Source organism: Podarcis gaigeae (assembly GCF_964106915.1).
Source record: "Podarcis gaigeae genome assembly, chromosome: 12".
Classification (NCBI taxonomy): domain Eukaryota; kingdom Metazoa; phylum Chordata; class Lepidosauria; order Squamata; family Lacertidae; genus Podarcis; species Podarcis gaigeae.
Window position 1 is genome coordinate 3,221,875 of NC_139688.1, and position 15,318 is coordinate 3,237,192.

General features: G+C 45.0%; 1 protein-coding gene across 2 annotated transcripts in view; it reads left to right on the forward strand.

Annotated features, from left to right (window-relative positions):
- SMARCC1 (SWI/SNF related BAF chromatin remodeling complex subunit C1) overlaps positions 1–15,318 on the forward strand; it is a 112,806-nt gene that overhangs the window by 50,463 nt on the left and 47,025 nt on the right. For both annotated transcript variants that reach the window (XM_083703989.1, XM_083703988.1), the window contains exons 20-22: positions 4,474–4,732; positions 5,943–6,104; positions 13,833–13,894. In XM_083703989.1, the coding sequence (XP_083560115.1) occupies positions 4,474–4,732; positions 5,943–6,104; positions 13,833–13,894 (483 nt within the window). The remainder of the gene's footprint in view (positions 1–4,473; positions 4,733–5,942; positions 6,105–13,832; positions 13,895–15,318) is intronic.

Consider the following 15,318-nt stretch of genomic DNA (forward strand, 5'->3'; position numbering starts at 1 on the left):
GGCTAGTCACACTTCTCTGAAGTCTCTCAGCCCCACTCACCTCACAGAGTGTTTGTTGTGGGGAAGGAAAAGGAGAAAGTTAGCCGCTTTGAGACTTCTTTGGGTAGTGATAAAGCAGGATATCAAATCCAAACTCCTCCTCCTCTTCTTCTTCTTTGTCTTCTTCTTCTTCTTCTTCATTGGATGGGGCAGCATAACAGAATTCTGCTTCCATACAGAGGTCCATTTTACATGAAAACATCTGTGTTACTTCAGGATGATGAGTTTGACACTGCATTGCTTATCAACACTGGGATGCAGTGTATAAAATAATGTCATTTAATGCACCTTACGGTGTCTGATTGTGTAAATCAGTCGTGTTGATAAGGTTATTTGCAGCGGCAGCATATCTTTACACTTTCATTGCCGTTAATAGTGCGAATAGCCCAGAACAGCGATTTCCAGAAAGATACAGCAATGTGGTTTATTTGCAGCCCAGAGGTGTCAGTTGATCTTATACTTCCATATTTGAAAGGAGGTGACAATGATATCAGTGGCGCTTGGGTAAAACTGAACTGTTGCTATGCAAGACTGCAAGAAAGCTTCAGAGCAGCTAATTCATAGGAGGACCATCTTGTTAATTCATTTTTGACAGGGAGAGAGCCCAGCGTCTGTACTATAATTTAGCTCTCTAGACACAACTGCTTTTTTCCTCTCACACTTTTTAACATCCAGATAAAGCAGCGAAGCGGATATCAGTTTATGTTTCAACCTCCAATAGATGAAGCACGTCCTTTATAAATTCTTAGAGTGCCTTTGAGGAAGTGCACATGTCACAAGCTTCAAAAAAATAAATATCCAAGTTGTCCCTTGCCTGCCGGCCCTGTATCTCTTTGGCGCGGAGTCGGTTTTCCCCCTCCCTGCAGGTTAATCACTGTCAGATCTCAGCAGGCAGATAAATGAAGTTGTGTTACATACATGTTAAATTCCACAGAAACACAAAAGGAAACGTTATTGGCTTTCTTCTAAGCAGTAAGACAGCTGAAACAAGCGGAAATCAAGGTTGCCATGGGGGAAAACATTTATGTGCCCGGTGAGAACTAGTGCAGCACAGAGTGGAATCCAGGTGGAGCAGGTTCTCGGAAGCCCCCTACTCAGTTTGTGACCTCTCCAGCATCTATGCCTTTCAGGCTCTCCCGGTTACTGACTAAACCCAAGAACATGTATCTGTAGTTGTTAAAATAGAAAATGTGATTTGGCGCAGAAGCCAGTTCTTTCCCAGCTGCTTCTCCTACTCCCTGACTCTTTGCATTTACAGTGTCAGTTGTTTTTAGCTCCATTCACACATTTCTTCCTTCTTAGAGCTGCTTCGCACATTGTGTAGTGTAGGTGTAAAACATAATGGCAACAAACATGCTCTCTAACGTTTGTATCCTGCGGGTGTATTAGTGAAGAAATTCTGATTGGCTGCAGCCGCTGACTAAGTGTACATTTTGCTACCACATGTTATAAAAGCATTCCCTGCCCCGGCCTTTCCAGAAGAGAACACCAAATTCGAAATGCAGCAAATAAAATCTCACAGGAACTCATGCCAGTAACATACAGCACACAGATATATGCCTCATTTGTTCCTGTTGCGAATCTGGGGTGTCTTTATTATGGACTTCTAGTCCCTGGAACTTGAATTGCGTCTTGTGATAGCAGTACAAGTCTGGCTGTTTCCATGTGGAATGAGCAAGGTGACATTGGATTTTGTAGAACAGTTGACACGATGGCTGATGTAGGAAAGCCCAGGTAATCAAATTGTCAGCAGCTGCTTTCATATAAATTTTTGGGTTCTTACACTCCATATGGGAGAGAAGACTTGGAGGTCATGTTTCTCTCCAGAGAAAGAGAACCCGTTGAAGTCCTTTTTTTATTTTATTTGTACCCTCCAGTACATTTGACAGGTATGCTGCCTTTCCTTTTTTAAAAATTTGTAATCATTTTGTGCAATATTTCCATAAAAATCAAAGTATTTGCACTACACTATCATAGCTGTCAACTTACAGATTTGAAAATAAGGGACCAGCAGCCTTGAAAATAAGGGACCTGCAGCCTCACCTGTTTCAGGCACTCCAGTCTTCCTGTCCTCCTGCAGTCTGGTCAAACTTATGCTGGGTAGCTTTGAGAACACTGTCCAACCAACTTTGTAACCAGAGGTTCAACTGAATAGAATCTGAATCACATGCACCACAAGGCCTATGCAGCCTCAACTTAAGATGGCTCCCCGGCCTGGCTTTGCACTGCAAAGTTTGCAGCAGCACGTGCAACAAAATGGCGTCCAGCATTCAAAAAACCCCTCAGCTTGCATTAACTAGCCACACACAAGGCATGCAAGCTCCACCCCCCAGTCGTTCTTAGACTTCTTACTGGGTGAGCAACACAGCCAAGCAACACAGTTGGAGCCTCCCTCTTCCCTGGCCGGCAGGGAGGGAGGGAGAGGAGCTGCTTCCTTTGAAATTTAAGGGACATCATTTAAGGGACATCCATCAGTAAGGGACAGCAGCGGGAGACAGCGCTGGGATAAGGGGCTGTCCCTTCAAATAAGGGACACTTGACAGCTATGCACTCTTCTCCTTGGTACCCTCCCTCACCTTAAGGAACATCAGTTCACTTTCCCTTTCCCTTTTCAACATGCTCTAGATGAGATCTGTTGCATTTCAGATGGGAAATAGAAACAGGATATCTCCATCTACCAATTCTGCCCTCCTCCAGATAATTATATTAAATTCCACAACTTATTCTAGGTGCCATAGTTCCAAAATTTGGAGAAAACACAAGCTGGAAGAGATAATTCGGCCACACAAAGCTTAGAATCCAGCAAATAAAGAGAATAGTCTGAAAGCCTACGCCTTCAGGTGATGGTTTACGTCAGAGTGGAGTCATGTCAGGGTGGGGTGGGGACAATTTAGATGAGCCAATATGAATCAACCCAAGAGAAGGGACTGCAGGAAGGAAGGACACAAAGATTGTGTCAATAATAATAATCTTGGCAAGAGATGACGCTGTAGCATGGACTAGTAGATTAGAAGTAATTGTAAATCAGGTTGGAGATGGGTCAAGAGAAATGGAAAGCAGAAAAGGATGCAGAGACCTGAGTTGCTCAAAGGAAGAGGGATGGGAGGTGAGAGTTGCAATGCATTTGAAAGGTGATAGGAAAGATTATAGTAGAGAAATTGGTGAAAAGGCCAGTGAGGCAAGGCTGTGGGACTGGAGGTGGCCAGGGAAGGAGGAGAGAGTTTGGAGTCAGATTAGCAACAGCCACCATGACAGGTGCAAAACGCCAGCACCCTGTCTACAACTTCACTAACATCCATCTACAACTTCACTAGCATCTCTCAGTATTGTGAACAACACCGAACATACCTTTCATAGGTATCTTCATCCACTTACCTAAAAAGAGAAAGAAAACAAAAGACTGAGTTAAGCATTTGAAAAATCTATTGAAATCAGGCATTATAAGTTCATCTTAGACTGGGTTGATCACAAGTTTTTGTGGCTTTGCACAAGGTTTGGTATTTTTCTCAGAAGATTGATAAAGAATGTGTAATTATTTTGGTAATCACTGTGTGTATATTAGTCACCAATGTGTTTCGAAGTAGCAACTCTCAGATCCAAAGCTGAAATGCTAGCCGGATGTAGGCCTGCCTTTGCTGAATTTTGTTTCTGTGGTCAGGGAAATATATGGGTGGGGAACCTGAATGGAAGACACCATACCAACCATGCAGCAAAAGTTTTAGGCATGTTTCTGAGGTCAGAGGATCTAAATGACAGTGCTTGGCTACCTTCTCTTCATGTTTCAGAGTCAATGTTGTGGAAGGAAGGGGTGGTAAAAGATCCCCAAGAGTGGCTGCTACTTGGACATTTTTTGCCACTAGGATTGTTCAGAAATAGCAGTGATGGCCCAGCGGTACCAAAGACTGGAGGATGGTACTTAGCGGCAAGCTTACACCATAAATGCTTGTCTCCAATGTTCTGGCCTTTCTCTGACTGCTTGCTTATACTGAAAGAAGGCTCCCATGTATCTCATACAATAGAAGGATCCTGCTGTCAAACAAGTTGCAGAATGTATGTTGTTTTGGTCCACTGTAATCACTTTTGACACTTGCTTTGCTGGTCTGGTAACTCACCTTTTCTGAAATAAACATTCTCAGAATTTCTCAGCTCTTCATATTTGTTCTTTTTACACACATTTGCTATTATTTACCTTCATTGAAAGACGTTCACAAAAATCTATCGAAATATCTCTTTTAAAAGAGTGGTCACATGTAGCCAAACCTCCCCGCAGCTTACTAACACCTGCTTCTAATCTCAACAGGATCACAAATTGCTTATATTATCTGAACAAATGTTTAGTTCCTGCTGTTCTCATGGTATACGAAATTTGTGAACCAACTACTTTTGCATTGCGTCTCTTTAAAAGTTGATTCCCCCCCCCCTTTGTTTTTTAAGGCGTTGGAGATGTACAAAGATGACTGGAATAAAGTCTCTGAGCATGTCGGAAGCCGCACTCAAGATGAGTGCATCCTCCATTTCCTGAGGCTTCCCATTGAGGATCCTTACTTGGAGAACTCCGATGCCTCGCTAGGCCCTTTGGCTTACCAGCCTGTGCCTTTCAGCCAGTCTGGGAACCCTGTGATGAGCACCGTGGCTTTTCTGGCATCTGTCGTGGATCCCCGGGTGGCGTCTGCTGCAGCTAAAGCAGCTTTAGGTATGGATCACCTTCCCTCCCCACCCCCTTTCCAGTTCAATCTTGTCTGAGAAGGTCTTAATTTCATGCTTGGCGCTGACTTAGCCTTAAAGAAAATCCTCCACCGTCTCCTTGGTTGATCTGTCGTAAATTCACCAAAACTACTTAAGGACTGCCTGGGAAGATGCTGGTATTTATAAGGGTGGGGGGGGGGGGGAGGGGAACGACATTCTGCACACAGGCTGGCAAACCTGCCCAGAGAAGCAAATTGAAGCCTGCTTTCATCTTTCCTGCAGTCTGCTGCCTGCTGTCACTTACCTTTAATTGGTTAATCTTAGTGAAGCACCGCCTAAGCCAAGTGGTACCTAAACGCCAAGCATTAATTTGTCGTTTGTGTAGCTCAACGCATAACTTCAAAAGGGCCTTGCTAACCTATTACGAATGCTTCAGGTTCTGCTGTCTGCTCCCATCCTTGATTTCATCTTCCTGAGATTCTGTCCAAGATGCTCTCAAGATTTCTGAACAAAACAGCCCTTGTATTATTAATTGCCACACAGTGGCAATATGTGCATTAGAGTTTCGAGTAATGTGTTTTTAAAATAACTTGGAAATTGCCTTATCCATTCTGCAGGCAGCTTCCCCAAAAGGCTTCTCTGCATGTCATCTTCCCTGATCAGTCAATTCAAAGTGCTGGTGCTAAAATTACCTTCCTTTTTATGTCTCTTTTTCATGGCTCCTCTCTCAAGGCTGGTGCTGCTTTGTGCTTTGAGCTTTTTGGCCATTAATTTTGGGGTCCTCTTGTCTGGCTTGCCCGAGTCTCTTGCCACATCTCCCTTTGTTCTGCTATTCATTGGCCTGTCCTGCTGTCAGCTCCCTTTGTCCCCTTCTCCCACTCCGCTCTTGGCTTTGTGACTCATAGTTCCCTTGCTAAATGTCCAATAAACAGGAGTAACTACAATAGTGTAAAATGTGCAATCAGATCATCCAGCAGGGTCATCTTAAAGCAGCCTTTCTCAAACTGTGGGTCCCCAGGTGTGGTTGAACTACAACTCCCATCACCCCTAGCTAGCAAGGCCAGAGCTCAGGGATGATGGGAGTTGTAGTCCAACAACACCTGGGGACCCACAGGTTGAGAACCGCTCTCTTAAAGAGTTACCTGTTCTATTGGTACATGACTCTGAAAACCTTCCCACCTAAAAACAAACTTCTAAGCTTTTTACTTTTTTTACAGAGGAATTTTCCAGGGTCCGAGAGGAAGTCCCACTGGAACTGGTTGAGGCCCATGTCAAGAAGGTGCAGGAGGCAGCCAGAGTCTCTGGAAAAGTGGATCCCACTTACGGACTAGAGAGCAGCTGCATTGCCGGAACGGCTCCAGATGAGCCAGAGAAACTTGGTATGTCCTTAGGGGTTGCCGTCTGGAGCTCCTGTCCATCATGCTTGTCTCTGATTTGTGTTTAGGTCAAGTATATACACAAAGCATCAAATGTGGTGACAGTAATAATAATACAACAAAACAACAACACCACAAACTGGCTTATAAGTATAAAACCAAATTTACTAGAATAATAGCTAGAATAGAGATAGACTTGTAACCATTCAAACAATAAACATACTAACAGCAAGGATAGCACACTGGAGAATATGAAAAAGCTTTTCAAGGCTGTTTTTCAAAGATTGGACTGGATGAGATGTTCTTCAAGAGGTCTTGAGTTGGAAACACAAAGCCGTATGCATGGATCAATCACGGGAAGGCAAATCAAAGCCACCACCCTGGTGAGAATAACCTCTCAACTGAGGATAATTCTCAATTCCACTTTTCTCATCCAGTTCAATCTTTGAAAAACAGAGTTGAAAAACTTTGTCATATTCTCCAGTGTGCTACCCTTGCCATTGTGGCGGCACGGGGTTGCCATTCTGTGATTGGACTTACACTACTTGTTGAATGGTTCATTTATCCAATCTGTATAACATTTACTGCACATGTAACTTGTTAAGATAGAGTTGTGCATTTATCCACTCCATTTACAGTATCTCTGGGCTTTGTCTTGCACATGGCACCTTAGTATGCTTGTTGTTTGAATGGTCACAAGTCTATCTCTATTCTAGCTATTATTCTAGTAAATTTGATTTTATACTTATAAGCCAGTTTGTGATGTTTTATTGTGTTTATATCAACCAAAGGCAATCATAACTAAGGATAACTAAAGATATATTAGAACACGACTTGCTTTATTTTGGGGTAGGGGGAGTAGGCAGAATTAGAGATTGGGTTATTCACATCAGCCACCATATTTTTGGTCATTGAGCGATGAAGAAAACCAATATGTAATTGTGACTCTTGAGAGTCACATGACAGCTCGTACTCTGTAATCATTATTGCCTGCATCGTTCATGAACTCAAGAAAAATGAAATGTTTGATCTTGATGGGGGAGTTGGGATTATGCCTGATACAATGGTTGAGAATCTGTGGGGTGTCAAAAGTGCTTTGGACTGCCTTATTTCCCAGAAAGTCATTTACAATATGAGATGTTTGGTTTTATGCTTGGAGATTGAACATTATTCTCCCCATTTGGAATAATGATTGAAATGCCACACCAGCATAGATCAGTATGTGGCAGGCGCAAGTTCAGGAAACAGTAAATTAGGGGTCATCTTGATAATTCCTATATTTAAGCAGATTGTACAACACAATGGAAAGCAGTCCTTGAGTGAGAGATATTGCTTCTGGTGTGAGACTTGAGAGTAATTAGGGCATGGTTCCTTCCATTTTCTGCATACACAATAAAGCAGAATTTTACAGCTTTGTCAAAATATAATTACTGAGCACCATGGTGAATACATCCTTTGATTCAGCCTCCTGCTAAGACCAAAATGCCACAGTGCTTAGTCTGCAGCATGCTGTTACGTTTGTAGGTTACGTTACCTACTTTAACGTTTCTGCAGGCAGTGCAAGTCAAGATACAGAGGAGAACGCAGTTCGGCTGACGGACATTCAGTTAACTTTGTGCCCTCCTGAACCATAGTGTCTCACCAATTTTGTCTATTGAAACTAATTTTCCTAGACTCCTGCTCTTCTCTTCCTCCTATACCCATCAACCTTCAGCATCCACACAGTTTACAGTAATCTTCCTTCCCACAATTACATACTAATAATAATAATAATAATAATTTTTTATTTATACCCCGCCCTCCCCAGCCAAGGCTGGGCTCAGAGCGGCTTACAAGCAATAATAAAAACAAGATGAATGGTTACAACTTAAAAACAAAAATAAAATACATTAAAATAATGGAACATTAAAATATTAAAACGTAGCCTCATCGCAGGAGGAGAAGGAAAAGAAAGGGGGGGGAAGAGAGAGAGAGGGAGGGAATCAAATTGGCTCCAAGCCAAAGGCCAGGCGGAACAACTCTGTCTTACAGGCCCTGCAAAAAGAAATCAGATCCTGCAGGGCCCTGGTCTCATGAGGTCTCATACGATAATAGCAACAGTACCACACATTTCCCCAGTCTCTGAGAACAGGGAATTTCAGTCAAGCTGCAGTAATGTCAAGCATTGACACTTGAACTCGAATCTCAAGGCTCCACACCCTTGTGAACATCTCAGTAACTGTCCTTATGCTTTTGTTTCCCTTCTGTGTCCTTTCCATGTGTCTTATAGGTTTCAGGTAAACACCTGAGGATGTGATTATCTTCATGGCTGCCTAGCTAATACTCTGCTCCAATAGATCTGGAACTTCCTCTCAGAGAACCAGACCAGGGCGAGGTTTTGATTTTTCCTGGCTGTGCTGAGTTCTGTGCTTTTAAGTGGAGATGATGATAATATTATTAATAATAATAATTTATGCTTGTACCCAGCACATATGACTGGGTTACCCCAGCCACTCTGGGCAGCTTCCAACAAAACACAAAAGAGCACACAATACAGCAGACATTAAAAGCTTCCCGAGACGAGGCTGCCTTCAGATGTCTATGGAAGGTTGTATAATTGGTTATCTCTTACAGGCGGCCATCCTCCAACTCATCAGGGGCAACAATGAATATGGCAGGGCAGTGGGGTAGCGTGGGGGTGCAGGGGGGGCCAGCCGCACCGGGCGCAACATCTGGGGGGGCGCGTTCACACTCGCAGCTCTCTGCCCCTACCTGGCTCTTCACTCTCTCTCACTGCTGTGCGAATCCGATCTGAGCTGCCGGGTCGCCGCCCACTGTGGGGGGGGGGGGTGCCAGGCGTGCGGGTTAGGGGCCGCAAATTACTTGCCTTGCCCCGGGTGCTGACAACCCACGCTACGCCACTGTGGCAGGGCAAGTGTCCTCAACCCCACTGTTTTCTCCACATGATTAACATCAGATGAACAAGCGCCTGAATAGGGCTCTTCAGTATTGAGCGCTGAATATTTATTTTTTGAAATACGGTATTTTTCGCCCCATAGGACGCACACACATTTCCCCTTTCGCTGAAGCCTGGAGAGCGAGAGGCATTGGTGCGCACTGACCCCTCTCGCTCTCCAGGCTTCAGGAAGCTATCCGCAAGCCTTGCAAGCCCGGTGGGAGTTCCCGCAGGCTCACAAGGCTTGCGGGCAGCAGCCTGCAGCCCCGGCGAGTGTCCGCAAGCCTCGCGTGCCCGGCGGGAGGTCCCGCCGAGCGTGCGAGGCTTGGGGGGGCAGGTGTGCGCAAGGCTTGGGGCGGCAGCCGCGGCTGGGCGGGGGAAATATTTTTTTTTTATTCATTCCCTCCCCCCAAACGAGGTGCGTCCTATGGGCCGGTGCGCCCTATAGGACGAAAAATACGGTATTTAGAGACCCCGCTTCCATTAAAAATACAGTAAATGGGTGTACAGCATGCAAAATTACAGCAAGGACAGCAGAGACATATGTAAGAAGCCACGTGTTTTCCCTTTCGCTCGCTAGCGGCAGATAATAGAATTTGAAGCCTTTCCTTGGCCCAGAGAATAAAACGTGAGATGCAGATTATTTCTGAATGAGAGAAATGAACTGGATTTTTGCAGTTAATGTTAGCCAGTTAATGTGATTTGTATTGATCTGTGACTAATGGAATAAATTAGGGCAGGAGCAGATGGCTCTCTGTGGGGGAGTGGCTTGGCAAAATTGAATTGGGTCACTCAACGGTCTGCAGCGCCTTCTCTGAAGCAGCTTTTCACCAGAGGGTGCAAGGCGAAGAAGCCCTCCGCCAAGCCTGCCCTTTTTTTGTGGGGGGTGGCGTGGGGTTTACAAATGTGCAACAGCAAAGTTGCATGGTATATGCCTGCCGAAAATACTGCTTATATATTTGGGCAGCTAAAACCAGAAGGGTTGGATTTAAAACATTATTGCTCTAGAGTGCTAAAAACGCTTCCTTGGGGGAGGGCGATCCCTCAGTAGGAATTACTGTAGCTGAGCCGTAAAACTGCAGCATGAGCAACTGCATTGGCAGTGGTACCTGGTAGTCCCAGCGCCCATTCCTGAATCATTTAGCAGAGCCATGATGGGCAGCATAGACCGCGGGTCACACCACACATTTACATGTAACAAGTGAGTATGTAATGCACACCTGTGGCAAATGTGCAATTGTTGAGGTAGCTGAGAAAATGCCACTGCATAAGGCATGAAGAAACCCTAAGGTTAAGCGAAATATTTTGTCGTTCCCATGTCTTCGTGTTGAAAGAGTCGAGAAATCCTCACTCGCATCGTTCACTGGTTCTTAGGACTTACTGGAGGCTTCAAATGCAGCATCTCAGGGTTGCGCTCTGCTGCTGCTGCTGCTGCTGCTGCTGCTGCCGCCGCCGCCACCTTGGAAAAATGCCCTGGGAAGGTTGCAAACTTCCCAAGTCTCGGGAGCATTCCCCGGTGGCCCACTCTGGCTGTAAATCTTCTTCAGTACAGAATAGCTGGTAATAAGCGACCCTTCTCTCCTGAAAAGAGCACACCAGTCTTCTGGTATATCATAGCAGAAGAAAGACTCAGTCATCTACAGTCATACTTCATGTTACATTTGCTTCAGGTTGAGCATCTTAAGGGTGTGTCCCATGGCAACCCGGAAGTACCGGAAAGGGTTACTTCCGGGTTTCGCCGCTCGCGCATGTGCAGACACGCAAAATGACGTCACACACATGCGCAGAAGCGGCGAATTGCGACCCACACAGACGCTGTTCGCAACCAGAGGTACCACTGTATTCTTACGATAAACATGGCTGTACACATTGGCCTTTCCAACCATTTTTTTGAAATTGTTTTTTTTTAATGAGCCTTTTCAGGATTGGTTTTGTCTCTTCCTCACTCCCTCTGTTTTATTTAATGCATGTGCCCATGCAGAGCCACAAAATCTTTTATTTTCTTCCTTTCCTTGCAGCTTAGCTTGTTCTGTCCTGGAAGACTAGACGCTAATCCATTTTTCCCCCGGATGCAGAGCTCCCAGTGGCTGTTCAATATCTGAGGCTTTCAATGAGCTTCCAGCTTTCTATTAGGAAGGGAAATGAATAGCCTGCAAATTTGTTTCCATGGAGCATGTCAGGCACGAGCTGCAGTGGATGCAGCTCTACATCTGCTCAGATCGGATGTTTTCCTTTGCTGAAAACCTCACTTCAGGGCCTCTCCTGTGCACACATCCTCCCAAGTTGTCCAAGGCAGCATATGTGGGGGTTTGCGGTTTTTTATTTGCATGGCAACTCTGTTCGGGTAAGTAGAATATTTGGAGCCAGCTGCACTGCCAAGCAACTCTAGGCAGTGGCCTTGGGTTGGCATCTCTCCTGCTATGAAGGCAGCTAGAGGGTTGAATCCTAGAATCTTAAGAGTTGGAAGGGACTCAGTGGTCATCTAGTCCAACCCCCTGCAAAGCTCCTCTTCCTTCGTGCATGTTGTCATGTTTTCACTTGCATGCCACTTTCCCATGGCCGGTGCGTTCTCAAAGTGGCTCACAACATGCAGAGTAAATGGAAACGACGTTTCACGATAATGCAAACAGAGCACAATTTAAGCAAAACAGTCGCACTAATGTAAATAGGGCAGACAAAGACCTCGTGTTAGTAAACACTGAAACAATGCCGAACAATAAAATAGGGAACATCCAAATAGCAAAAAAAACAACAACAACCCCACCTTCCCTCAGGTAGGGGATGGGGCAAGGCAGGTGAATAGCTTGTCCCTGATGGACAGGCTTCTGCAGCTGAGGAAGACCGGCGATGGGTGGATCCGTAGGGAATTGGCTAATGATGACAAGGTACTTTTGTTTTTAACCTTCAGGGCTAAAGCAGAATTGTGTGATCTTTATCCAGAAGGCAGGGAGTGCTTTGAGACGGATGAGAGTTTAGCAGAGAGTCAGCACCCAGAGAGCCTCAGGAAGGCTTTGCAGAAAAGCGCAGCACTCAAAAGTTGAGAGTGAATTGCCCCGGCAAACAGCAGATGTATTTGATCAGAGAGTCATCGCGGTCCAGTGTGGGTTGTCCTGTCTTGGCATGTGGTTTTGTGCAAGAGGATTTAGTAGCCACTGAGGGAGTGAGCAGTTGCCACCTGGGGAAGACGGAAAGCAAGCTGCAGTCGCTTGCTGAAGAGTGCCAGCTGGCTGGAGCAACTGTGGAAATAAGGATATAAAGGGAGACTTTTTAAGAACTTGAAAAGACACAGAGGCCCCAGTGGAATGGCTGGGGACCCCGGGGGCGTGGGGGGCAAGTTTTCACAGGCGCTTTGTATTCTGTTACAAGCATAATATGAAACCTCCTTATGAACACAGTGGGACAAGCAAAGGGAAGCTTTGCTAAAATACCCACTAACAAGTCTTTGCCTTGAGACGCTCTTCTAATTGATCGCTGTGAGAGTTTTATATATCTAATTAACTTGTTTTACAGGCTGTGTGGAGGTGTTGAGTGGCAATTACTTAGGACTGTTTACCCTGCGCCAAGACATTCAATCCTGGGCCCATAAATTATGGCAATTAAGAAAATGTGCGTAAACGCACTTAATTTGCTTAATCTATTCTCATTGCCAGAGTTTGGTTTTCTGCATCCAACAGAAGCCGGAACCTGATGCTTCGGAAGAATAATTACGGGTCCCTGTAGCTTACCCCAGGCTTCCAGGAATCGGATGTTTAGGAACACATGTTTTAGGAACTCTTGCAAGATCGTATCGCCGTGTCCCACACGTTATTTCCGTGCCTAAATGATAATTGGAGCAATCCGCCAGAAATGTCAGCACCCATGCTTGCCATTGAACTAGAGGAGCTTGTGGAGAATTAACCCACCGCAGGGAAGAGTTAATTTTCAGAGAGCCACATACATGCGAGTGGCTGGCTTCTGAGAGCAGGATCCGTGTCACAGCATCTCTCTAGAGTAGGGGTGGGCAATCCTTTTCCTGTTTGGGGGCAGAGCCAAAGGCGAAAGTGTTCTGGATTAGGTAACCTGGAATAAAGGCTTTGCTGCTTCTGTTTTCATTGTGTCTGCCTTAGATTAGATTTCCCACTTTTGTGCAGATCTGCTCAGAAGTAAGCCCCTCTAGATTTGATGGTCGTTACTCTCAAATGGAGGTTTTTTTTAAAAAAATTCAGTGGACCAATCAATCTGCTCTTCTGCAAAGCAAGTGAAAGTAATCTCTATACAGTGGTACCTCGGGTTAAGTACTTAATTCATTCCGGAGGTCCGTTCTTAACCTGAAACTGCTCTTAACCTGAAGCACCACTTTAGCTAATGGGGCCTCCTGCTGCTGCCGCGCCGCCGAAACACGATTTCTATTCTCATCCTGAAGCAAAGTTCTTAATCCGAGGTACTATTTCTGGGTTAGCGGAGTCTGTATCCTGAAGTGTATGTAACCTGAAGCGTATGTAACCCGAGGTACCACTCTACATATATATGCATATGTAGCACAGGCCTGCCAGTGTATTCTCAGACCAGTGGTGGGCAGAGGAGCATTGATTCCTGGGACAGGATGACTCGTAATGCTGATCTGATTTGAAGGTTTGATTACCCATGGCCAGCAGGGATTGAGCTGCGATCGCCTTGTTCAATGTGATGATGCTTTGTGAAAGTGCTCTGAAAAACAAAACAAGAGACTTCCATTAGTCCTATGATGGGTTATCAATAACTGTTCCTGCTGTCACACGGTCAGCTTTGTATTAAGTGTTAATTATTCTGCCTTACAGATGGAGCTGAAGAAGAGAAAATGGAGACAGAGACAGATGGACCACAGGCAGAAAAAGTTAAGGTCTGACTGCTTCAAATGCCATTTTTAAAAAATTGTGCAGTGCTTCAAGCATTTCATGAGTATGAATTATTACTATTAATAATAATACAGAAGCCTCTGAATGAAAATAAAGTCCCATCTTCACAAGCTCTTAGTTTGTTTTCACCTATTTTAAGAAAACATCTTGTTTTTTACCTAAATTAAAATTATGTATTTATTAATTTATGTCCTGCTTAATGCAAAAATCGGCTTCTATTTTTATTTGTTTCATAAAGTTTATACATCAGTTCATTGTGGTTTTTTTTAAAAAACCTCCAAACGGTTTTCAGGTATAAAAACCAATTGCACAAGCATTAAAATATAAACATATGTAATCCCTTTAAAACATACTGCTAACTTAAAGCAGGAGACTTGAGTAGGAAGATCTGAGGAATGCCAAAGTAAACACAGGATTCTTTTGTTTACATCTGCTACAGAGGAGACAGGTGCCTATGCATATTGAGCTAAATCAGCCTACATCAACCTGGTGCTGTGCAGATAATAATAATATAATAATTTATTATTTGTACCCCACCCATCTGGCTGGGTTTCCCCAGCCACTCTGGGCGGCTTCCATAAAAACCAAAAATACACTAAAATATCACAGATTAAAAACTTCCCTGAACAGGGCTGCCTTAAGATGTCTTCTGAATGTCAGGTAGTTGTTTATCGCTTTGACATCTGCTGGGAGGGCGTTCCACAGGGTAGGCGCCACTACCAAGAAGGCCCTCTGCCTGGTTCCCTGTAGCTTTGCTTCTCGCAGTGAGGGAACCACTAGAAGGCCCTCGGCGCTGGACCTCAGCGTCTGGGCAGAACGATGGGGGTGGAGACGCTCCTTCAGGTATACTGGACTACAGATGTTTTGGACTACAGCTCCCATCAGCCCCAGTCAGCCTACACTCTAGTTGGGACTGATGGAAATTATAGTACAAAACGTCTGGGGAGCGCCAGGTTGGCGAAGGCTGGGTTAAACCATGCTAAAGCAGTCAATGAAATCCACCAGTTTGGACTTCCAGTACTGGATTTATTTCATTGGATGTTGTTTTCCCCACTATGCTCTTTTGTTGTTAGAAGGGAATATTTGGAGTTAGTTTTAGGTCCAGTATGCTGTGGGTTAAACCACAGAGCCTAGGGCTTGCCGATCAGAAGGTCGGCGGTTTGAATCCCCGCGACGGGGTGAGCTCCCGTTGCTCGGTCCCTGCTCCTGCCCACCTAGCAGTTCGAAAGCACGTCAAAGTGCAAGTAGATAAATAGGTACCACTCCAGTGGGAAGGTAAACGGCGTTTCCGTGCGCTGCTCTGGTTTGCCAGAAGCGGCTTAGTCATGCTGGCCACATGACCTGGAAGCTGTACGCCGGCTCCCTCGGCCAGTAAAGCGAGATGAGTGCCGCAACCCCAGAGTCATCC